Genomic DNA, 27021 nt, shown 5'->3' with positions numbered 1-27021 from the left:
AAATTACTCATTGACTTAAATATGACATACTAAATAGCCATTTTCAATACAGCTAGAAATAATAATAATCAGTAGTAGTGGAATTACACCTAACAATTGAGTGCTTACCATGTGTCAGGTACTATATTGAGTACTTTTGGTATTAACTATTTTAGTTCTCACAACAACCTACAGGAGAAGTAACTAAAGCTTTTCCATTTACATATGGGGAAACCAAAGGACATCAAAATTAACTTATTTACCAAAGGAACAAAGCTAGACATGACAGAGCCAGATTATAAATCCCAGGCAATCTGGATCAAGCCTGAAATGTTAATCACTATGGAACTAGGGAATTCTCTTTTTCCCTCTTCTTGATTTATTCAGAGTCCAGCCTGATCACTACTAGCATGGACTGCCAGACTTTTCTTGTGCAACATTTATTCTCTTATGGGAATGAATGAAGGAACTTAGCTGCAGTCATAAGCCATCCCTTCGTATATAAAAGTTCACTACATAAAAATCATTACCTTTAATCTGGTTAATTTCTATTAAAAATAATGATAGAAAAAAATTGGAGGGGGGCATTGTTCACTATCATGGTGAATATATGGTTTGATGAGTATACACAAACATGAAGATTTATCAAACTATACATTCTAAATATGTATAACTTACTCTATGTCAATTATACCTCAATCAAACACACATATACAAAATAATGATACATAAAATATACTGAATTTTTGCATGTGTCGAATAATGAGACATTCATTTCCGTGTAGATGCCATTTCACTGATATGTAACTTTAGGATGGGCCTGATATTGAGAAAACCAACCTGTTTTGCATTCTGGACTTGATAACTGTGCTACCTTTTGGACTTTTCGTACTGGCTTGACCACTTTCTTCTCTTTACTTTTTTCAGCAGGTTTTTCTTTCATGGAGCTATCATCTGAAAAGCAGAAACATATATAGCAAATATTTTAATGATTGCTACCTATCCACTCATCCTCCCTCCCAGTATGAAAAATCTATATAAAGTATATGATTCAGGCAGAGAGAGAGAAACCTTCACTGATGCTATTTCTTTGACCCAAAGGCTACAATGCCAAGTCCTCTTACAGCGAAGTCTAGAGATCACCATTACTCCACTGTTAGGTTCCACTTCTTTGTTATTTTTTTCAGGAAACCCTTGAGAAATTCACCTCGCTTTCACAAACTAGAAGATGCTGCAACAGTAATGCTTTCCAAGCTAGATCACAGCATTTATAGAATCTCAGAGGTGAGCACTTTCGCAGACTCCTTTTCATTTAAAAATTCCTATTTAACTGAGACATTCATGACCTTCTAGAGTAAAACTTTATAAAATACTCAATATTCCAAAATTAAGCCCTTTTATGATTATGCTAGGGAAATATGTCAAGGTATTTCACACACACACACACACATAAGTTACTACCCACTAATTTTTAAATTCCCATCTGGGGAAATAAACTGAACATATAAATTTGAAAATTAATCTCAATCACAGATCTGGATAAATGTACTTTAAAATACATATAGAGCTCTGCCTTCTGGGCAAAGAAGAAGTAAATGTGAGTCAAAGGCCCTGAGGCAGGAGCATACTTAGTGTCTAAGAAACAGCAAGGAAGCCAGTGTGAATGAAGTGAACAAAGAGAAGAGTAGTAAGAACTAGGGTCAAGAGACATAACCGAGGGCAAGATCATGTAGGGCTTTATAGCTCATTGTAAGAACTTCAGGTTTTACTCAAGAATAAGATAAGAAATTTTTGAGCAAAGGAGTGATACGCCTTAAATTAAATTTTAACAAGGTTACTCTCACAGCTGCGATGAAAGCAGACCCATTAGAAGGGCAAAAGCAGGGTAACCAGTTAGAAAGCTACTGCAGTAATCCAACCAAGAGACTAATGGTGGAGGGCTTAGACCTAGGTGGTAGGGGAAAGTGGTTACATTTCAGACAATGTCAGATATAAGGTGTGAGAGAAATAGAGTGATCAAGGATGACTCAAGATCTGGGACCTGAACAATTAGAAAGATAAGATTAACTAAAATGGAGAGACTACCACAGGAATAAGTTTAAGGGGTGTACCATGACCCCGTTTAGTTAGTTAGCAAGCTCCATTTTTGGATATATCAAGCTTAAGAAATCTATTATGCATCCAGGGGAAGGTGCAGAGTTAGCAGCTGGATATCAATCTGAGCTCAGAGAAGTCTGGCCAGAGACATAAACTTGGGAATCATCAGCAACAGAGCATATTTAAAGTCCTGAGACTACATGAGCTTGCCGAGTGTGTATATAGATAAACAAAAATTTTAAAAACAAAAAAGGAAAAAGAAAGGGGTGGAGGAGTAAAGAAGAGAAAAGAAAAATAAAAATAAAGAAAAGAGAAGCACTGAGACCAGGACATGCTGATGTTCAGAGATCACAGAGTCGATTAGGAAAAAAACAACTGAAAAGGAGCAACTAGACTTAGGAGAAAAACTAAAAACACTTACGGTATCCTAGACAGATGCCAAGTGAAGAATTTCAAGGAAGAAGTGATCAGTGATGTCCAATGATGCTGAGAGATTATGTAGGATGACAAATGTGAATTAAACATTGGATTTAGCAGTGTGGAAGTGTGGAAGCCATTGATGACCTTGAGAACAGCAGTCCACAGACATGTAGGAGCAAAACCCTAACAGAAAGGTTTCAAGAGTAAAACAGAGGGGAAAAATTGGAGACAATGAAGATAAGGCAACTTTCTGAAGTTTTGCTGTAAGTAAAAGAAGAGAAACAAAGTAGTTGCTAAAAAGAATAGGGCCAAAAGAGGGGTTCTTTTATGATGGTTGAGATAACAGCATGTTATCAAACAGTATGTTGATGGGTATGACCTCATAGAGAGGGAGAACTTGATGATGCAAAAGAAAGAAAACAAGGCTGAAGTAATGTCCTTCAATACACAAGAGCAAATGGAATATAAAACACAAGTAGATGGGTTTGTTTGTTTAAGATAGGAGCCCAGGCAGAGTTCACCCACCATATCAAAAGAGAAGACAGATTATAATACACAGACCTCTTTGAGAGTTTTTTGACATACATCATTCCACTAGTCTATAATGATACTTTTCTATAAAGTATATAGTTATTATTCCTATTTTACAGATGAGAAAACCAAGGAAGAGAGGTTAGGTAACATAGATAGTATAAATAGCTAATATGTGGCAGAGCCAGAATTTGAACCCTTGTAAACTGATTCCAAAATCTTTGCTCTTAACTATTATATTTCCTCTCCACATGGGAAAAAATTTCTGAAAATAGTGTTCCAACAGTAACAGTAGGAAAATTGGACTGGACAGCTAATGACACAGTATTTATTAGCAAAATCTCCACTGGGGCTTACTAGAAAATTCTCAGGCTTTAGAGTCAGACAGACTTGGTTTTGAACCTCGGCTTCAATTCTTAACTTTATGCAACCTCGGGAAAATTACTCTTTGGGCCTACATTTCCTCAACCGTAAAACATTCAGAAGATTAAGTACCCAGTAGCATCTTGCCCAGAATCATACAAGGTGTTCAATAGTAGTAACATTATGAGTATGACCTTCCTATTTCCCTTTTCCAATCTTCCATAAGTTCCTCCTTCCAATCCTCTAACACTATTCCCTTCCTATAATGTTCATTTCTCTTCCTGCATTTTGCCTTCATGTTAGTTATCTTATCTGCTGCCTGCCAAATTACTGACCATTTCAAAGATCTCAGAGGTCTAGTAGAAGTAAACTACAACTAGACTCTACTATGTTTTCTTCACATCAGGCAAGTCCAGCTCAGAAAGACCCTCAGTTTAAAAATAGCCTAGTTCCTGCCTCATCAGCTATGTATGCTAATTTTAACCCTGGAGCAGAGCCCAGAGGCTACAAGAGCCTTACAACGGACACCATCACTACTTTAGTACATCATGCAGTTAGAAAAGGGAAATATCTTTAGTTTGGTGACAACTTTATGTTTAAGTATTGCACGTTAGACAGTATGCATGGTAAAACACTCAAAACCTAGGAACACTCTACACTCACCTGCAAAGTGAAGTGCTATGTCACGATACAGTTCTCTACTCATGTTTTGAAACTCAGCCTCCTGCCACACTTTCCCATCAGGTGTTCGAATCTTGGTCTCTGAAGGATTGAAGCCTAATATATAACCAACAATACAGAACATTCTTATTAAAGGTGCATTAAAAGTTTTGTTTGTTATATTCTTTTATAAGTGAGATAAAATTAATAAACTGTAAAATTCACTCTTTTAAAGTGTACAGCTCCCTGGTTTTTAGGATATTCAGAAAGTTATACAACTATCACCACTATCTAATTCCAGAGCATTTCATCACCCTGCAAAGTAACCCTGTGCCCATTAGCAGTCACTCCCCACACCATTCCCTCTATTCCCTGGCAACTACTAATCTATTTTCTATCTTTATGGATTTGCTTGTTCTGGACATTTCATAAAAATAGAATCACACAATATGTGGTCTTTTGTGTCTGGTTTCTTTCACTTAGCATTTTGTTTTCAAAGCTCATCCACCTTATAACACATATAGAAGCTTTATTTCTTTTATTGTTGAATGATATTCCATTGTACAGATATACCAACATTTGCTTATCCATTCATCAGCTGATGAACATTTGGGTTGTTTCTACTTTTCAGCTATTATGAATAATGTCGCTATAAACATTCATGCACGTGTGTGTGTGTGTGTGTGTGTGTGTATATATGTTTTCAATTCCCTTGGGTATTATACCTAGGAGTGGAATTTCAACATATGGTAACTATGTTGAACTTTTTGAGGAACTGCCAAACTGCTTTCTAAAGCAGCTGCACCATTTTACATTATCACTACCAATGTATGAGGGTTCCAATTTCTCCATATCCTCACCAACACGTGTTATTGTCTGTCTTTTTTATCAGAGCCACCCTAGTAGGTGTGAAATGGTATCTCACCGTGGTTTTGATTTATGTATCCCTAATAACTAATGATGTTGAAATGGTTTATAAGCTTTCAAAAGAGGAATGCATCATTAGCTACCACATAATATGTTAACAAATACTGTTTGGAAGAAGTAAGCTTCAGTGAGACAAAGCAATATACATTTGTTCAAAAAGACTAGAAATGGAGATGCATTAAATTAAATGATAAAAGAATGGCAATCATAAATTATGGATATCAGAGCTACAAACTACCCTTCTCAAGACTAAAAGAGAGACAATGCTACTCATTCTCCTTTTCTTTGAATACAGGCATTAATTGCTATCATCTGTCTGATTTTGCCTATGGCTGAACAAATGGACAAGCTGCTGTCTACATAGGCAAAATGCAGCCAAAGTGTGGAAAACAGTTCTTTAAAACATACCTGTTCAATTTCTCAACAAACATTACACATGTGCTATTTCCTAGAAATCATTCTAATTTCCTACTTCAAATTTATCACTACTCTTTTAAGAAATATACAGAACTTAGAATGTTATTTTGCAAAAAAAAATAATAAAGTATCAAATATGGATAACCAGAGTATTAAAAAGATTTATATTTTCAAATGGGCTCCACTTACCAAAGAATCACCATTAAATATTTTGTAAAATTAAATCAATATAAAGAATGGAGTCAAAATTGGTAAAAGTACTTTAGAAGTGTTACATAAAATGTACTGGTAAATTATACATGTCTAATAAAAAATAATCTATTCAGCTCTTAGGAACAACAGCATAAGCTTTATTTTACCTGACATTTGTAGCATGGGGCACACACAATTATGCCTATAGCTATATAAGGAAAATGTTTATAAACATAGTGTTCAGTCTATTGCAAACCACAGTTTGTAACAAGAAAGTGTGGAAATTCCTTGTAAAACTACCTTCCTCCAACATTTCTCACCCTCATTCCATCTCTCTACATTCAACCTTATCATTTTTTCTTCTCTCCTCTTTAGGAAACATTTATTTCTATGGGAGCCTTTCTTTATATTTGATCTTTACTAACAAGTTAACTTTAAGAAGCTTTCAATATCTATACATCAGTTTCTCTTTCTGTTTCCCAGTTTTTATTTCCATTCTCTTTGTGCACATTTTTTCTTACTAGTTGAATTTACTGAATAGAATAAAAATTATACTGTGCATTTACTTGTGTCCAAGACACTGTACTAAGCTCTAAATAAAATACAGATGATCAAAATAGGCTCTTAACCTTCTTGGGCATTTAAACCAGAAAGAAAAAGATATGCAAACCACTAAGTATAAGGAAGAATCACATAAACACCACTGTGTTCACTACTTCAAACTTTAAACATACACACACAAAAATGTAAAAACAAAGTTTAGAAGGGGTTTCATATGCTAACAACTGTATAAAAAGAGAAAGAGGGGCTTCTCTGGTGGTGCAGTGGTTGAGAGTCCGCCTGACGCACGGGTTCGTGCCCCGGTCCGGGAGGATCCCACATGCCATGGAGCGGCTGGGCCCGTGAGCCATGGCCACTGAGCCTGCGCGTCCGGAGCCTGTGCTCCGCAATGGGAGAGGCCACAACAGTGAGAGGGCCGTGTACCGCAAAAAAAAAAAAAAAAGAGAGAGAGAGAAAGAAAACACACACACACACCCTCTCTCTCTCATTTGTATATGAGAAAATTATCTCTGGAATGATACACAAATTGTTAACACAAGTACCCTCCAGAAAGGGGACCAGGAGGTTGGAGCACCAGAGTGATAGAGCTTTTCAATATACGTCCTTTTCATCTTTCGAATTGTGAACCAAGTGAATTTATTATGTATTTGAACAAGTGAAATTAAAATGTCACTTTAGAATACAGTATATTGAGGGTTTTAATTTACACTGACAAAAAGTTGGCAGAAAACCAGTTCTTCACCGTTGGAAAAAATAAATCCATTGCTCAGGACACTGGAAACCATATTCTGTTACGATTTCTGAAATGTATACTACTTGTCATTAGTTAGCCTCCCAAAAGTTGTATTCATAATATATTTTAATATGAAAATTAACATGTTAAAAATTAGTAAGTAAAAGGAATACACGAAATCCAGTCACAACTCAAAGGAAGTTACACTTAAGGTTTTCACTCTGGTTATTTAAGGTTGTCCTCTTTTTTAACTTTTAGATTTTTATAAATTATTAAATAAAATATAGATTCAAATCAACCATCTTATCTTGACTTTGCCTTAGTGGAATAACTTTTGGAATTTCAGAACTTTGACTTCTAGAATGAACAAACCTTAAAGGTACAATCTGTATTTAATGGGTCTAATATAAGTATAGCCAAAGTTTTGGATAATCACTATCTCAGAACCAACAAGAACATTCTGACCCCACCATTTGCTATCTGCTCTGTCAACAGTGTGGACAATTATTACTACATGGCACACAAACTACTAGAAGGATAAGAAAGAATTTTACTAAGGGAACTACCCACAATTTTATCACAAATTATGTAGAATAAAATGCTAATTATCTATCTTTTATCTAATTCACAATGAATAGCACTAGCAAAACGTAATAAACAACACAAAAAACTGGTAATTGCTCAAACTTTAGATAGTTAAATTTGTTCTGTTAAAATTAACAGAAGAAACAAATCTTGGCTATATTTTGATCTTCATACATTTATCCAAACTAAAAACTGAACTTGAAAAAATATCCACAAAAGAAAGGCCAGAATGGCAGGAATTTTAAGACAAAAGTCTAACACTGAGTAACCTCACCAATGCATCAACTCTTTATTAAAAATTTTATATGGGTGATCCTGTGAAAATAGTTTCAGGAACAAAAAAATGCAAACTCCTAAAAACCACCATATATAAAAACTTGAGTTGGGCCAAAAACAGATATTCTCTCTGAAAAGCATCTTCTCAGTGGAAATCTGATTTAAATATTGTTTTCTTAAACATGGAGAAAACCCCTGTCAAAATTCGAAGGTTAAGGTAACAACAGGGTCCAAATGTCAGTGCCAAAATATTCTATAACCAAGTATTAACTGGCACTGACTGAATTATCTTTCAAACATTACTTTTGAAAGAATTCCTAATAACAATCCAAATACAGTGGAAGGATAAGAGCAATATTCTTTCAGTTCTCTGAAAGTTGTACTAATTTTTATTTTCTCTTTTGTTCAACTTATTAAATGTTCATATAGTGGTTCTCAAACTATAAGAACCTCGAGGGACTTGTTAAAAATTCCAATTCTGGATCCTATCTCCAGAAATTCTGATTTAGATCCAGTGTAGGATCCAGGAATCTGTCTTTTTAGCATGCATCCTGAATTAATTTTTTAAGGCATTAGGTTTGAGAATCACACCCTGTTCTAAAGATGGTCCTCTCTACTCAAATACATCCAAGGGAGAAAGGGAGACAAGGAGGCAGGAAGACAGAAAAAGACATAAAAACTGATTACAAACCTTTATACGTTGGAGCAGGTGGTGCTGTTGCCACTTTCCTGACCTTTGCTGTCACTGAGCTATCAACATTAACAACCATTACTGGATGGTCAATATGACCCAGATTCTGGCCCTGGTCATTTGTTTCTTCTGAGTGTTCCCACTGTTTCCTAATCCGCTCCTTGAGTTTTTCCAATTTAACATCATGTTGTCGCCGCTTTAGGATATCTAATCTTTGGGAATTACAGGTACTAGTAGAAGACGGAGAAGAATCAGTTAACCGTAACACTTTTGAATCAACATCACGGCCCACGTTACACACAGAAGCCTTCAAAGTGTTCTCATTTCCTTTTGCTCTATTAGGCTTTTCTTCATCACTTCTCATAGGAGCTGCCATCTTAATCAAACATTCAGAATTTTGCAATGCATCAATTGTTGGTCGATCATTTAAAAATCTAACAACTGTATCATTGACGACAGATGATTGGGAGCTCTCAAAATCACAGCAATGTATATTCCGATCTTCCAGATTGCATATCATCCGGTTCCCCCTCTCAGGCTTCTCTTCATTAACATCCACACAATATATATGCTTTGACTCTAAAGGGCTGGGACTTATGTTGGACGGTGTACCATGGACTTCCCTGTTATTAAAAAATAATTAGCTTTGAATGAAGAGTACAAAAACCAGTCATACAAACTGAATAGAGAACTCTAAGCTAACATTAGAGACCCCAAAAACCTAGAAGTTCCAGTAAGGTAAAAAAACCAAAATAACCATTACTACTAATAAAATTCAGGGCTTCCCTGGTGGTGCAGTGGTTGAGAGTCTGCCTGACGATGCAGGGGACATGGGTTTGTGCCCCGGTCCGGGAAGATCCCACATGCCACGGAGTGGCTGGGCCCGTGAGTCATGGCCGCTGAGCCTGCGCGTCTGGAGCCTGTGCTCCGCAATGGGAGAGGCCACAACAGTGAGAGCCCCGCGTACCGCAAAAAAAAAAAAAAATTCAATGCTCAGTGCCTCCTGTGTATCAAAGTTTAGATTATGGCAAATAATCTAAATCATAATCTGCATGTTATAAAATAAGAAATATGCAAAAGATGCATAGAGAGATTTCCTTAAGAACCCCAGAAAACAGGATTACAATCTGACTTTGCATATTCACTGGACACTATTACCAAAATGTACATTTTACTTCTCCATGAAATCTTAAGAACTAGGAAAAAAAAGTTCTCAAATTCTGACATTTCATATATATAACTTCTAAATAATGTACCAAATTAGCAAATAGATTGGGAGTAGAAATAAAGTGGAAGTACAGTAAATATTTTCCTCCAAATGAATGTGGTTAGTAAAGTTTAACCTCTCTGAAACACAGACAACTTTTCTGGCAGCTTCAAATTATGTAAAGCATATCTAGAAACACCACAATAAGCAAAGAAGACTGGACACAGCCAAAGTACATATCACAAAGTCCATGTTCTCTATTCATAAAAACACTAGCAAAAGTATTCCTTAACAACTATTTTTATTTTACATATCATTCTAGTAAGTTATATTTTAGGAACAGAGCAGTTAATTAAAAGGGAGGTTAATGAAGATAAGCCTCAGCAGAAGGAAGAATACATGAAAAACTACCCAACAGGGACTTCCCTGGTGGCACAGTGGTTAAGAATCTGTCTGCCAATGCAGGGGACAGGGGTTCGAGCCCCAGTCTGGGAAGATCCCACATGCCACGGAGCAACTAAGCCCATGCACCACAGCTACTGAGCCTACGCTCTAGAGCCCGTGAGCCACAACTACTGAGTCTGCATGCCACAACTACTGAAGCCCACATGCCCTAGAGCCCGCACACTGCAACTACTGAGCCCGCGCACAACTACTGAGCCCATGCTTCGCAACTACTGAAGCCCACACCCTCTAGGGCCTGGATGCTGCAACTACTGAGACCTGCGCGCCTAGAGCCTGTGCTCCACAACAAGAGAAGACACCGCAATGAGAAGCCTGAGCACCTCAATGAAGAGTAGTCCCCGCTCGCGGCAACTAGAGAAAGCCCGTGCAAAGCAACGAAGACCCAACACAGCCAAAAAATAAATAAATAAAATTTTTTAAAAAAGGAAAGAAAAAGGAAAACTACCCAACAAAGTTATAAAAGCAGATAAACAACCATCTGAACCTGCAAGGTCTGAAAGAGTAGCATTTACCACATGTGGCAACTGAGCACTTGAATGTGGTTAGTCCAAACTGAGATGTGCTGTAATGTAAATTACATACCAGATTTAAAACAAAAAAGAATGTAAAACATCTTTGTGTGTGTGTATGTGACTACTAAAAATCTTTAAATTACATATGTGTGGTTCACATTAATGGTTCCATTGTAAGTACTGATCTAAATGTTTCATGTATAGGCATAAAATTCTAAATGCCACAAAAATTCTTAGAGTCATGACTCTGTTACAGCATAATATGGTAATTTTGTATCTATTGTGAGTGCACGAGTGTGTGCATTTTTCTAAGGAGATAGTCCACAGTTTTCATCAGATTCTCACTGGGGTCCATGACCCAAAAAACATTAGACCCTGTTCTGAATGGCTGACTATTAAACAAGTTGGGGGCTGAGAACTGAGTTCTGTAGCTTCTCTCTGTAGAGATCAAGACTAAATTCAATTATTTTCACTACCTTGACCAGACTGCAACAATTCACAGGTCTAAAATTAGCACATATAGAGAATAAAATAAAGCATAAAATGGTAGGTTATCTACCATGCTTCTATCTTAAAAAGGGAAGAACTCACCAAAAAAAAAAAAATGTAATTTCACAGTCTTTCAATCACTCACTAATTAAATATTCACTATACAGTTCTTTCAACTTTTCTATGAATATGAAAATTTTCATAATAAAATGTTGGAAAAAATATCTAGAATACTTAGTAAACAACAGGCATTAAGATAATGCTTTGAGAATAAGACAGATTTACAGTCTTAGATAAACTAATGTAATGGGTAGTTATGGAATCAAAATATAATGCAACATGAAAGTGCTCTAAGAGAGGAAGCACAGAGGAAGGGTTACATAAGCTGGAGAATGAACTGGGGTAGAAACAGATCTGGCAATGTTTCATACAGAAGGTGATAAAAGAAACTGAATAATTCATTTGTAGGAAACATATTTATTACAGTGGCAGTGGTCTGGAGCAAATATTACTACTTCTTCTCCCCAAATATTCCATCTGTAAAAGAACAGAAAGTCAGCATTTCATAATATAAAAGATTTTGCTTTACCTTTTTGGAAAATGAAAAAGGTAATAATACTAGATCCAGAGTGCTATGAAAAACTGAGAAAATAAACTATACTCTTACTATAAATACTACAGATTAACTTTGATAATTTTAAAAAAACAAAACAAACAAAAAAACACTAACCTGTAAGAAACCAAAGGTTCACGAAATTCCACACGATTAATTTTCTTTACGTTACTCTCCAGGGTGGTAGCTCTGAGAGGACTACGAGATTTCTCTTTTCGTGATTTAGAAGATTTGGAGGTTGGAGCATTAACCCAAGAATCATCCAGGTATCTACCATCTGAAGAAAAAGGAAATCTATGAGAACATATGATATAAAATACGACTGTCTCTGAATGTGGCTAGTATTTAAGAAAATAACTTAGGTATCTATTATTTCTGAAATCCCTGGTTGGATATTATATAAGTAGATGGGAAAAATTCAGGTTAAATTATTACAGTAACTCAACTTATACAGAAAGACTATATTCTGAGCAAACAATGCAAAATAAAACTCTACATAAAAAATTCCTTTTTGTCAAAAGTTCTGACTCAAAAAAAGAAGTATCAGATAAAACCCAAGACTCACAGATTAATAAAAAAGAATCACAGTATCGGTGGAAAGTACTAACCTGCAGGTTTATCCCACTAATTATGCAACCACAGAATTAAATATATGAAAGGTAACCAAAGAAAATATTTACACTGTGTCAATTTATGATAGTATCTCTAAGACATATATTCCAATTTTGATTTTAAACCCCAACAAAAAAATATAAATCTTAAGTCAACTAAATTTCAAAGTGATATACCTGTGAATTAAAAAAAAAAAAAGACATTATAATCCTAAAGGCTCAAAATCAAATTCTCATTAACAACAAATGAAAACTCACTATCAAAGGTGATGCAGTGGTGCTAAGTCCCTGATCAAAAGATGGTGAAAATGTCATCTACAGTCACTGAATACAAGGCTGCTTCGTAACTACTCAGTACCAAAGAAAAAAAAACTAAATGCTGATGAGGTATATAGTCTCTGACAAAAGAACAAGGAAATACATGGGACTATAAGAAGAAATTAAGTTGAAATAAAACATCAAAATTCACATTTAATATATTTATATCTTTGGAATTAACCTCATACATACCTTTTCTACTTATTTTTCTGGTAGCACTTGCAGAAGATTTCTTGGTATCCATGACAGAATCAAACACAGCTGTACTCGTAGGGGTTACTTCCAATTTGTTTTCAATGTGTCTCAGCTAAAGTTTAAACACCATCAAAACAAACAGTTAATCCTGTAAATTAACCAGCTACCATCAATTTAATTAGTTATTTAAAACTATACTGTCCAACACCTTTCTCCAAAGTAGAAAAAACTTAGGAATGCTTTATTTTAATTAAAAAAAAATAGCTTTCCCATTATTTACTACTTAAGCTCTACTAACAACTGGCTCAATGCTGCCCAAATCTGGACAAGAAAATCAAAGAGTCTGTAGAACATCAAGGAGTTTCTATTTGTCCTGTTGACCTATTTTTTTAATCACTGAGTTTTTTAAAAGCAGTAAATTTTCTGACATTGTATGTTGTGTATCATTAAGCTACGTATTTGTGTATTTCTATATATTTTATGCATTTTACATGCAAAAATGAGGAAAAAACAATTCAGCTAGACTAAAATTTAGGACTATTCAAAGAGCCACGACTTTTTTGTTTTGTTTTGTTTTTGGCTGCATTGGTTCTTCACTGCTGCGCATGGGCTTTCTCTAGTTGCAGCGAGCAGGGGCCACTCTTCGTTGTGGTGTGTGGGCTTCTCACTGCAGTGGCTTCTCTTGTTGCAGAGCACGGGCTCTAGGCTCACGGGCTTCAGTAGTTGTGGCTTGCAGGCTCTAGAGCGCAGGCTCAGTAGTTGTGGTGCACAGGCTTAGTTGCTCCGCAGCATGTGGGATCTTCCCAGACTAGGGCTCGAACCCATGCCCCCTTCACTGGCAGGTGGATTCTTAACCACTGCACCACCAGGGAAGCCTGCCACAATGTTTTATAGTTTTATATCTACAGAATAAGTTTCACAATAAGGACAAAATTCACAAGATAGAATTCAGGTTTCCATACGCTTTACAATTTAAGTCGACTTTTGATATTACCACCAATGATTTTAAAAAGCATTCCCCACACATGCTTACAAGAGAAAACTTGAAAAAAACAGAAAACAGAAAAAAATAAAATTAAAATCATCAAAATTCCACCACACAGAGATAGAAACTTTGTGTAAAATTCTGATTTATCTTCTTTCAGATTTTTGCAGTGCAATGTACTCACAAGATTGGAATAATCCTTTATATATTAATAGTTCTGTATCAGACGTTTTCCCCCATTTATATTATGAACCACTTATCCCTAAAAATTCTTTTTAAAAGCCCAATAATTTTTTTGGAAAACAACTATTAAGAGTTCAGCTCTAAATTAGTTTAGCTCTAAATTAAACTGGGGATAGAAACTATTCCTATGTTGTAGATGTACAATACTCATGTAGAAGAGAGAGAATATATACTGATTGCTGTATTCACGGGGCCAAAATTTTGACTCTGCATTATGACCAAACCTAGGTTATAGTACCTTTTCCGGATTGATTTTCAAACCAAAAGATTAGGGGACAGAAAACACCATATTCAGACAGTAAAGAAATAAATAATTCGAACTCAGGTAGAATACAAAAGGAAACAAACAAAATATATATTAGAAGAGTAATTTGCCTGAAAAAGAAAAAAGGAAAAGGTCTCCCTTTGAAGAAGCTATGTATCACTTGCCAAATTTGGATTTCTAAACTCCAGACAAGATTGGACAGAACATAAATGAGAACATTTGCCCATAATCATGCTTCTTCAGCAGTGCTAAGAAAAAACAGACTGCTATTGCCACAAAAAACGAGGAGGTAACTCACAGTCCACTCAAGGAAAAGCTGTTCCTTTCATTTCCTGACTGAGCCTTTTACATAGACACAGCCCCACCTTCTCAAATACATTCTATGCTTTAAATCTTCATCTCAACACACCAATTGAGCAAATTTATTAAAGCAGAATAAACAGTACAAATTATCTTAATCTTTTATATGCCATAGTGTTAATGTTTCTGATACTTAGTGTCTTAATTATTGCTTTACTGTCTAATAGTTGTCACTAATGTTCATTTTGTAACATATAGTATATAACTTCTTACAGAAATGTTTAACCTTATTTTCTTATCAAAAAAGCACTACAGAAAAAAACTGTAATCTATTCAATCATAACAGGCAATCAATTTTAGACCAGAAAGAAATAAATGGAACCTGTAATTACTTACAGCAGCCTTGGTCTGAGAAAGTGCATCCCATGGTGTGGTTATATCTGCTGGGCAATATTGATATTTACTGAATTAGAATCTCTGAAGTGTACCTTGGAATCTGCATTTTAATAGGTCCCAAATGCACTCAAAAGTTTGAGAATCACTTTATTAGGCAGAACTATTCCCCAGCAAGTGCTTTATTATATTAAGCCAAAACATGATTCCTCTCCTATCCTCTAAAGCCGAGCTTCCCAATATAAGGTTTAGTTGTATTAGACACTGATCCCACTAGTCCTTAGGACAACTGGACTAACACCCCCCCACCACCTATACTCCATCAGACATCTCTAACAATAAGCATCCTCAGTTTAAAAGTATCCTCAGTTTATCCCAATGAGCTGAACAAATACAAAATATAGTATTGCACTGCATTTCATATTATGATACGAAAAGACTGGAAAACTACTCCAGACTTCAATCTACTAGTAGAAACAAGGTAACATCTATTTAGTCTTTCAGATAACAGCCCTTCAAAGAGTTTAAGTCTATATATTTCCCTTGAGTCATCCTTCTCTAGGATAACTATTTTCATCTCCTCCAAATGCCCCTCATGTGACGTGATATCCAGATCCCTCACAAACCCAATAATCTTGCTCCAGATATACTCCAGTTTGTCAACGTCCCTCAAAAAATATCATGCCCTAAATTAAAGTTACCCCCAATGCATCACTTAAAAAAAAAAAAAAGAGTTCAATGAGACTATTGTTTTTGTTATCTGTGTACTACAGATTTCTAACTATATTGGGAGCTGTATGATATTTATTAACATTAAGTCAGAATTTGTAAGATATTGTATATAACTAATTTTACATATACTGATTCATTTTTAAAAAGGATGTTTTCCCTTACAAAACAGTTTACTATTGGGTGCCTTTGAATATAAGGTATCTTGTATATTTAAAACAAAATTGAATTTTAAAAATTATTTATCCACTTGTTATAAATCAAAGCATATGGATAATTTTCATTTACTGAATAGCCCAGAATTTTAGGCACATGACCTAAACAAGTCATTAAGTTCAGTTTCAAAAAAAACCAAATCATACCTTGAACAGTATCCATGCTTTGAGAGTTCCTTGGATTTGGTAAAGGCACCTCTTTTGATTTGCTGCTCCTCATCCTGCCAATTTACCTGCAATCACATCATCAGCATTCACTGAAAATCAGAATTATAATATTAGTAAAGGAAATGCCCTATCTTGCCTTTCATGAAAGTCAGAAAAGAATTTTATCATCTCTAAAAGTTGTATCTGTATTTTCTTAAGAGTTCCTGATAATCTAATAACTTTATTTTTGCTTGGAAAACTAAACCATTAAAAATTGTATCATGTGGGCTTCCCTGGTGGCGCAGTGGTTGAGAGTCCGCTTGCCGATGCAGGGGATGCGGGTTTGTGCCCCGGTCCGGGAAGATCCCACATGCTGCAGAGCGGCTGTGCCCGTGAGCCATGGCCGCTGAGCCTGCGCGTCCGGAGCCTGTGCTCCGCAGTGGGAGAGGCCCCAACAGTGAGAGGCCCGCGAACCACACACACACAAAAAAAAATTGTATCATGGGCTTCCCTGGTGACCCAGTGGTTAAGGATCTGCCTGCCAATACAGGGGACATGGATTCGGGCCCTGGTCCGGGAAGATCTCACACGGCGCAGAGCAACTTAGCCCATGTGCCACAACTACTGGGCCTGCACTCTAGAGGCCTCAAGCCACAACTACTGAGGCTGCGTACCACAACTACTGAAGCCTGCGTGCCTAGAGCCTGTGCTCCTCAACAAGAGAAACTACCACAACAAGAAGCCCGCGCACCACAACGGAGAGTAGCCCCCCGCTCACCGCAACTAGAGAAAGCCTGCACACAATAATGAAGACCCAACACAGCCAAAAATAAATAAATATTTTTTAAAAATTAAAAAAAGAAAGAATCCACCTGCCAATGGAGGGGACATGGGTTTGAGCCCTGGTCCAGGAAGATCCCACATGCCGTGGAGCAACAAAGCCCGTGCGCCACAACTACTGAGCCCGCATTCCACAACTACTGAAACCTGCGCACCTAGAGCCTGTGCTCCACAACAAGAGAAGCCACCGCAATGAGAAGCCTGCACACTGCAACGAAGACTAGCCCTCACTCGCCGCAACTAGAGAAAGACTGTGCGTAGCAACGAAGAACCAATGCAGCCAAAAATAGATAAATAAATAAAATATAAATAAATTTTTTTTAAAAAGAAGAGGAGCTTAATTTTCCTCTCGTTGAATGTAGGCTGGACTTAGTGGTTCACTTTTAACAAATCAAATGTGGTGGAAGTGACAGTGTGACTTTCAAGACTAAGTCATAAAAGGCATTGCTTGTTCTCTCTCCCTCTCTCTTAAGGATCCAGCTGCCATGTCATGAGGACAGTCAAGCAGCCCTATGAAGAGGTCCATGTGGCAAAAAAAAACTTGAGGCTTCCTGCCTACAGCCATATGAGTGAACTATCCTGGAAGTGGAGTTAGCCAGCAAGAGATTATCAATACAGTATTATGTCTCAATTTCTCTATTATAAATAACACTGAAATGAACATATTTGTGTACATTAATGCTCATTTGGATCAGTTATCTAGAACAGGATCTACAAAGTGTGCTAAAACTGAACTAACGAATGTACAGAACATGCTACTCTAGAGATCCAATGTTGAACTGTTTTCCAATTTACAATAACATGAACCCAACAGTTTCATTAATATATTTTAATATTAACTATGCTTTTTACTTTTGCTGATTACTAAGGAATATTAATTATATTCCTATTAGGGAAGAATATGGTTGCTTTAATTTGAATTTACTAGATTGCTAGCAGGACTAAACATTCCGCCATAGAACTTAATCTAAGTTCTTCATCTGTGAATTATCTTTTCTTGTCCTTTGCCCACTTACCTACCAGGATATTAAAGTTTTTCTTATTGATTTGCTGAGTTCTTACATTATAAATGTATTAAACCTTTGTCATATTTGATAAAAATAATTTTCTTCAATGTCTGTAAAGGCAGTTCAATATGGTGAATATTAAAGACCCTAATTTAATTTAAGAAAAGGAAAAGCCTACCTACTAAAGTCCAAACATGTAAAACTAAAGGTATAATTAATTTTAAGGGAGTTATTTTCACCTATAGTAAACAATCCTGGTTTATAAATTTCTCAGAAAAAAATTTCAAAAATGTTCTAAAAATACAAATTTTCATAGATAATACGACTCTAAGAAAAGTCAATCTAGGTTTTTAAAAACAGACAGGGGTAGTAGAAAATCTAAAATCAACAAATATGCCAATAGTTAAAAATTTTTCTAATCATATTGTAGAGAACAAATGTACAGACACCAAGGGGGGAAAGCAGGGGTGGGGGGTGGTGGAATGAATTGGGAGATTGGGATTGACATATATACACTAATATGTATTAAATAGATAATTAATAAGAACCTGCTGCATAAAAATTAAATAAAATTCCAAAAAAAATAAAACAAAAATTAATGACAAAGAGCTATTCTTCCAAAGATTAAGTGAAGATTTTATTTAAGTCCAACTCAGCAAGAAAATTGGGTTCTTAATTATTATTTGGTATCTATCATATAGATTCTTAATGACTGCATTTTGTTATCTGGTAGCGAAATTTTACTGAAAGTAATTTTCTGATTGACTTGTATTCTATGACATATGAATTATTAAAAATAAAGGTTAATTAATCAGACTTTATTGTATGTAACCAACACTGTGCATATTCCAATCTCTAGCGGCAATGCATATGCGAAAAGATGGTTCCTGTAGACTGCTTCGAACAGGGTACCTGGATTCAACTTGTGTTTTATATGTATGAGAAGTACACTACTTCATAAAACATAAAGTTTTTTTGTAATGAGAAAAAAATTTTCTAACCATAAAAGCTTTAATCAGCTACCAACACAGTTAAAAAAATTAACTCACTTTACTCTCCTTCTCACAAAGATACTTTGGTCTAGGCAAGTGTCAAGTGATAACTAAACGAACATGAGTTATTCTACATTACTAAATAATCTGTCAGTGATATGACAAAAGTTTTCTTTGGGCAAACTTCACTTTAAAACTAAAATAAATGCAGGCTTCCGTGGTAGTGCAGTGGTTAAGAATCTGCCTGCCAATGCAGGGGACACGGGTTTGAGCCCTGGTCCGGGAAGATTCCCACATGCCACAGAGCAACTAAGCCTGTGCACCACAACTACTGAGCCTGCACTCTAGAGCCCACGCGCCACAGCTACTGAGCCCACGTGCCACAACTACTGAAGCCTGCGCGCCTACAGCCCTTGTTCTGCAACAAGAGAAGCCACTGCAATGAGAAGCCCACGTACTGCAATGAAGAGTAGCCCCCGCTCACCACAACTAGAGAAAGCCCGTGCGCAGCAACAGACTCAAAGCAGCCAAAAAAAAAAAAAAAAAGACAACAATTATTTTAAACCAGAAGCCAAAATTACAGACCTCTTAACACTCTTGGGCATGACCATGAGGGCAGTTAATAGGTAATAATCATAGCTAATATTTTCCGTGTTTCTTCTATGTGAGCCAAGGGCTATACTGTTTTCCAGACACTATTTCCAATCTCATGAGGCAACTATCCCTATATTCATTGTACTGATCAAGAAAGTATCAGACAGACTATGGAACTAGTCCAAGGTCATTCAGGTAATAAGAGTCAGAACTGGAAATTAAACCTAGATCTCTCTCTCTCTCAAACCTCTGAAAGCCTCTAATGGTCATTCATATAATGGCAGTCATTGGCATATAGATGGTACAGATGGTAGCCTTGGGCATAGGTGAGGTTACCCAGGGAGAAAGTATAGTTTTCGAGAAGAAAAGAGCCCAAGGTCAAACCCTCTTGCACCTCAAGATTTAAAAGAGAAGGACTAGCTAGCAAAGGAAATTGAGAAAGAGAAGTAGAGAGGAAGTGGAAATCAGAGTGTAGTGTATGGAAGCCAAGGGAAAAGAGTATTTCAAGAGAGTGGTCAAACATGCTGCCAAAAGGCCAAGCAGGTTGAGGGCTTGTTATTTGAAAATGCCCATTAGGTTTAGAGATAAAGAGGTCTTTGGTGATTTTAGTGAGAGCTAAATGTGGAGAAATGGGGGTGGCAACCACACTGTGATTGTTTTTTTTTTTTTTTTTCATGGTGTCCCTGAGAAGGCAAGGCAGGGAGAATTTTATTTTTTGAAAAGCTAATCTTCTCACAGCATTTATACTATGAAAAGAGGCTGCAACTTCATTGGGGGCGGGGCCGGTGAAGGCCAGGGAGCCTGGCAACACAGAAGAGCCACGGAGGCTGTGTGCGACCCCAAGGATGTCCGGCGTCTCCTCTCACTTGGGGTGTGGGGGGGGTGTGTGCGTGGGGGGGGGGCGAGACTCCCGTCTGTCTGTCTGCATTCATCCGTCGTGGGAGAGGACAAACGATGTTCCGAGGGAGAGAGAGGAGAAAGAGGGAGGAGGGAGGGAGGGAGGGAGGGAGGGAGGGAGGGGGAGAGGGGGAGAGAGGGAGAGAGAGAGAGAGAGAGAGAGAAACAGAGAGGGAGACAGAGAGAAAGAAAGAGAGGAGAGGGGAAGCAAGAGATAAAGAAGGGGAGGAAGAGCAGGGGTGTGGGGGAGAGCTAGCGAAAGAGCGCTAGAGACCGACCGGGAGAAAGAGAGACAGAGACAGAGACAGAGGCAGAGGCAGAGGCCCACACTGTGATTGTTTGAAGAATGACTGAAAAGTATCTTCTAAGTGGAAACTGAATGTATTCAACCAATTTTTTTGAGAAGTTTGTGAAGGAAAAAGAGAGCAGTAATGGAGGAGGGTGTGGGATTGAGGTTTTTTTGTGTTTGTTTTAAGTAAGAAGGCTTAATCGATTAAGTATAAATGCTGATAGGAAGAATCTCAGGGAGGGGAGGAGGCTAGAGATACAGGAGAGAAAATATAATTGATGGTTGAAGTTTCTTGAGAGAACCTGGAGGCGAGGAAATCTTGAAACAGGCGAAGTATTCTTATAGTTCCTTTCCTCTAAAAGTTACTTTTTCTGTTCTTTTTCCATTCTCCCTATTTATGAACTCTTAGCCTACATAATAAGAGGGCAATTTCTCAGCTCTGGTTAGTTTTCTCTGAGCCTTTGTACTTCTCTTATGAGGTGAATATTTTGGTGATTCATGAAGTGTGGACTCCTTGTTGGCTTTATGTTTGCTAGCAAGTAAATAGTTTTATGAAGTTGCATCTTTACTTGATTTATAGGTGTTCCTGCTTTTTATTTATATCACTTTTAACTGGATTCTTTTTATATCATTTATCATAGCTTTAGTGAAACTGTGTTTCCATTCTCTGTGGCAAATTAGAGTCAGCCTTAGCTAACTTTTAGAAGTTAGCTGTCTGTCCCTCCCGCACCACCACTCCCCACTGCTTTTGCAGCCCTCTCCTTCCCATACGCACACATAAGCCATTTTTATATTCTGAGCCATTGTCTGGAGCTTTTATTTGTATTTTACATGATGCAAATAGAACCCTGTTAAATATAGGTTCTTTTTTAGTTCTTGTGATATCCGACTTTAGTCTGAACAAAGCAGTATTGTTCATTTATGCTTTGACTTTTACATGAAACAACTTGTTTCTCTACAAGATGCCAGTTAAACTCACTGTAAAATGGTCACTAAAATAAAACTCTTGAGTCACACAAATAAGAAAAGTATTCTTAGGCTTTCTGAAAATTAAGTTCGCAGTATAGTAAGTAGGCAAAGTGCAAGACAGTGATATAGATCCTGTGTTACTGGTTTCTGAAACTACGGTCAGATCTTATCTCTGATAACCTAACCCACATAACCAACTGCTTATTCAGAAATCTCAAAGACACATCAAACTCATCATCTCCAAAAGCCAAGTCATGCTTATTCCCAAAAAACAAACTTGAGGTATTCCCTATCACACTCCAGTTGCACAAGCAAGAAATATCCTCAAGAGATGATTGATTATACTATATGACCTCTAAGATCCTTTTCCCCTTTGAATTTAATAATCTATACCACCAATTCTCAGAGCGTGGTCCAGGCATCCTTGAGGGTCTATGAGACCCTTTCAAGAATGTCTTTAAAATCAAAACTATTTCCATGATAATATTAAGACATTATTTGTCTTTTTCACTCTCATTCTCTTGGGAGTGTGTATAGTGGAGTTTCCCAAAGGCTCCATGACATATGATATCACAACAGATTGAATACAGAAGCAGATATGAGAATCCAGATGTCTTCTATTAAGCCAGGCATTATAAAGATTTGAAAAATGTCAAACAATGCCACTCTCTCACTAAATTGTTTTTGTTTTGGAAAATATAGTTATTTTTTATTTTTAAAATTGTGTATTAATATGATACAGTTTATGGTTATTTTAAATAAACTAATAAATATGTTTAAAGTTTCTAATACAACAAATATCAACAGATATAGTCCACATAAAAGCTCTTTGAGTTTTCAATAACTCAAGAGTATATAGGGCTTCCCTGGTGGCGCAGTGGTTGAGAATCTGCCTGCTAATGCAGGGGACGCGGGTTTGAGCCCTGGTCTGGGAAGATCCCACATGCTGCAGAGCAACTGGGCCCGTGAACCACAGCTACTGAGCCTGCGCGTCTGGAGCCTGTGCTCCGCAACGGGAGAGGTCACAACAGTGAGAGGCCCGCGTACTGCGATGAAGAGGGGCCCCCGCTCGCCGCAACTAGAGAGAGCCCTCGCGCAGCAACAAAGACCCAATGCAGCCAAAAATAAATAAATAAAATTAAAAAAAAAAAAGAAGAGTATATAAAGTGTCTCCTTGACACCAAGAAGTCTGACAAACTCTGATCTATACCTATCATATGTATATACAAATAAGATATGACATTTTGAAATAGCCAATTCTCAAGTATCTTCTAGCAGCAAATTTTCCTTTCACATTTATTGACAGCGCTCTCATTCAGTCACATAGACTTATTCAGCTCAATTATTTATTGGGCTCCTACTATGTGCAGGTACTGGCGATAAAAAAATGAAAGAAACGACTTTGTTCTGGCTCTCCCAGAGTTATTTTCCATAACTTTGCTTCTGTTCTCTCATCTTTATCAGACCCGATGTAACAACCATCTATGCCTGAAAGGTTGAAAAGAAACAACCCTGCAACAGTCATACTATCTAGTCTCAATATAAAATGGACAAATTTAGTAGGGACCAGGCTAGGAAAAGTGGAAAACATTCCAGCTCTAAAACAGACCTACTACACTGTTCCATGTGAATTCTCAGAATAACCAATACTCCCATAATATGGGATACAAAAACAAATGACCTGAGAATTAGCCTCACCTCTTTTTACATATAAAATACAAACCTCAACAACTACTTTTAACAATTAAGAATGACCTCCTATAATCCAGGAAACCCAGAAGAAACTATAACATCTGGCACCAGCTTGGCCTCTGGTGTATAGGAAACTGGATAGGGATCACAAAGAACACAATGTCCCCCACTGATATGAAATGAAGAGCTAAACTAGAGCCTGATTAAAGGTACCTCTAGTCTTTTACTTAAAAAAACCTAAAAATAGGAGCCTATACTTTGTTTACCCTCTATCTAGTTATCCTGAATATTTACTCTTCTAAATTAATTTCAAGGAATATATCCTTATAAATGTGTCTTATAGTGCAAGTCAGGATTATTTTTTGTCCCAAAAATTTTCACTACAAAAGCTTCCCTGACACAGAAGAAACTGTTAACACTGGTTAACTCTGCGGAGAGGGACTGAGGATCTAAGAAAGGAAGCAGATTTTCCAGTGGATATGTTTTCGAATTTTTAAAAGCAGATACATTTATCACGTTTTGAGGAAAAAAACAAGGAAAAGTAATTTTGAGAAGTTTCCTTCAACATTCAATAACTTAGCTAATTTAGAGGCTGTTAAGGAAACAAATATAACAACTTTTTCTTTCACTTGAAGCCGCTGTATAGTTGCTCCCACTTTATCTTTCCTCTTACCTCCCCACCTCCATACTATTTATTTACATATCTGTCTCTTACATGTCACTGTGGGGATGATGTTTTATTCCTCTTTATATCCCTAGTCCATGCACAGTACACAGCACCCACTAGGTGCTACAGACCTGTCTGCTGAATGACTGTCCCATTGATAAATCTCAGAATCCAATTCTCAAATGCAAACAGGGCAAAAAAAACCCACAGGTATTTCATATAATATGAAGAGGTTAACCACTGGTAAGCAAAAAATTTCTTTCATGGTAACATGTAAAAAAACAATAAGCAAAATAATAGTTATACGTATACATATGCATGTTATGTTTTAAAATAAGCCCAAAACTAAAAAGAAATTCTTTAAAAAAATACTCTTATTTTATAGATTTAGACATGAAAATCATGAATGAAATGAAGCCAGTTAAATGAAGCCAGTGCTATTACTCATGAATGATTTTTTTTTTTTTTTTTTTTTTTTTTCTTTTTGCGGTATGCGGGCCTCCCACTGTTGTGGCCTCTCCCGTTGCGGAGCACAGGCTCCGGACGCGCAGGCCCAGCGGCCATGGCTCACGGGCCCAGCCGCTCCGCGGCACATGGGATCCTCCCAGACCGGGGCACGAACCCGCATCCCCTGCATCGGCAGGCGGACTCTCAACCACTGCGCCACCAGGGAGGCCCTCATGAATGATTTTTAAATCTAGTTTTTAGGGACTTCCCTGGTGGCGCAGTGGTGAAGAATCCACCTGCCAATGCAGGGGACATGGGTTCGAGCCCCGGTCCAGGAAGATCCCACATGCCACGGGGCAACTAAGCCCGCGCGCCACAACTACTGGGCCTATGCTCTAGAGCCCGCGAGCCACAACTACTGAGCCTGCGCTCTACAGCCCACAAGCCACAACTACTGAGACCACGTGCCACAACTACTGAAGCCAGGGAGCCTAGAGCCCACGCTCCACAACAATAGAAGCCACCGCAATGAGAAGCCCGCGCACCACAACTAGAAAAAGCCTGCATGCAGCAGCTAGACCCAACACAGCCGAAAGTAAATAAGCAAACAAACATGGTTGCTTAAGGAAAGTAGGATGTAGGTTTTACAAAATCAATCAATCAATCTAGTTTTTAAAAGGGAGAGACACCATGATTCCAAAGGAGCTTTTACAAGTCCACTTACAACAACAACAAAAACTTTAAGTGGTTAACTTTTTAAAAAATCACCTAACCTCAAATTTATCAAAGATAAATCCGATTCTTCTGGTTGCAAAAATATCCTTCCATCTATAAAAAGATCTCCTTTACACCATTATTTCTCTATAGAATTTTAAATGATTCATCATACAAGCAAGCGTAGCATCTACATAACTTTTCAGAGATGCATCTATATTGTTTAAGTGTAGTCCAACTTCATTTATAACTAATCAGAGAACAAAGCATATTAGAGCTGGAAGTTAGGGGTCATCTAGTCTCATGTTTTTCAAATATGTAGTAATGGTACCATGTAGTAGATCAAAAAGAATCAATCTGGTACGTTAGAGCCTGCATTTTTTAATGAAACCAAATAAAACTGAATTGAAAATATCAGGGTGTATTGAAAGCAGCAAGGGTATTTTTTAAGTGAAACTTTCATTTCATTTTATATATAGATATATACATATCTATGTATATTATGTTCCCATGGAAAATCTATTTTTTACTGTAGGTGTCCTAGTCAAAGAGTTCAAGAGGTTAAGCTTTCTCAGTTCACAGAACCCTTAGTGTCTCAGTAATTTTTTCATAGTGCCCACAGGCCAAAAAAATACCTAACAGTTCCATTAGTAGGTAGTTAGGTCCATATAGCCTAGTAAGTATTTATGTCCTAACAACTTAGTAGCAGCTTGAAAAATACATATGAATTAAAAGAAATCTTTTAATTACTAAATAACCACAATTACTTATTAATGGGATGTGTGCACCTAAAAGACATTACATAATTTCTCAGACCTTGAAATCACTTTGGACACGGCCACTTTCATTTACTGTTTCACACTGATTTCTGCACAGAACTTTCTTTTCATCACAGCAACCCCCAAAACCTAGCTTTTTGAAGACATAACTGTCATTGAAAGGAATGTGGCAGAATCTCATGCACAGTACCTCAAACTAATAGTTTAAGCAGTGGTCTCACAGACGTCAAATATCCCACAGATAACCCACAGTTGTCAAATATTACAGTTTCCCTCAAAAATTTAAAAATATTCAACAGTGCCCATGTGAGTTTACTATGGTGCTCCCAGGTACCTCATGGCACGGTCTGGGGATGCTGGGTTTACAAAACACTGATCTAGCCTATGTGCTTACTTTGTAAATTAAGAAATAAGACGTAAGGTCACAAAGCTAGAATAAAAATAAATACATTCATCAGGAACTTTCATAGATTAATTTTAACCTTCCATCAACAAAAGTTTTGAAACAGAATCTAATCATGTGATACTCTGTAGCTCTCTGAAAAACTATATTCAAAACTACATTATGTGGGCTTCCCTGGTGGCGCAGTGGTTGAGAGTCTGCCTGCTAATGCAGGGGACACGGGTTCGAGCCCTGGTCTGGGAGGATCCCACATGCCGCGGAGCAACTGGGCCCGTGAGCCACGACTACTGAGCCTGCGCGTCTGGAGCCTGTGCTCCGCAACAAGAGGCCGCGATAGTGAGAGGCCCGCGCACCGCGATGAAGAGTGGCCCCCGCTTGCCACAACTAGAGAAAGCCCTCACACAGAAATGAAGACGCAACACCGCAAAAATAAATAAATTAATTAATAAAAAATCCTACCCCCAACATCTAAAAAAAAAAAAAAAACTACATTATGTGACTGTATAATAGTAGAAAAATTCTGCCTCGATATTTTCTTTTTCAGAAAAAAGTTTCAAAAATGATGCCACTTACAATAAACAACACAAAAGTGCCTAAAGTAAAGAAAAAAGG

At 37.2% G+C, this 27021-nt stretch overlaps 1 protein-coding gene across 3 annotated transcripts in view; it reads right to left on the bottom strand.

Annotated features, from left to right (window-relative positions):
- The window catches only part of CEP350 (centrosomal protein 350), a 144779-nt gene that overhangs the window by 113015 nt on the left and 4743 nt on the right, over positions 1–27021 (bottom strand). For 2 of the 3 annotated variants that reach the window (XM_081225068.1, XM_081225070.1), the window contains exons 2-8: positions 16120–16205; positions 15032–15078; positions 12840–12954; positions 11836–11995; positions 8433–9055; positions 4054–4167; positions 820–933 (exon numbers count right to left, since the gene is read on the bottom strand). In XM_081225068.1, the coding sequence (XP_081081194.1) occupies positions 820–933; positions 4054–4167; positions 8433–9055; positions 11836–11995; positions 12840–12954; positions 15032–15078; positions 16120–16192 (1246 nt within the window). In that variant the 5' untranslated portion in view covers positions 16193–16205. The remainder of the gene's footprint in view (positions 1–819; positions 934–4053; positions 4168–8432; positions 9056–11835; positions 11996–12839; positions 12955–15031; positions 15079–16119; positions 16206–27021) is intronic. The other variant, XM_081225069.1, reaches the window with a different exon arrangement.

Source organism: Mesoplodon bidens (assembly GCF_964165515.1).
Source record: "Mesoplodon bidens genome assembly, chromosome: 2".
Classification (NCBI taxonomy): domain Eukaryota; kingdom Metazoa; phylum Chordata; class Mammalia; order Artiodactyla; family Ziphiidae; genus Mesoplodon; species Mesoplodon bidens.
This window is presented reverse-complemented; position numbering and strand designations above follow the sequence as displayed.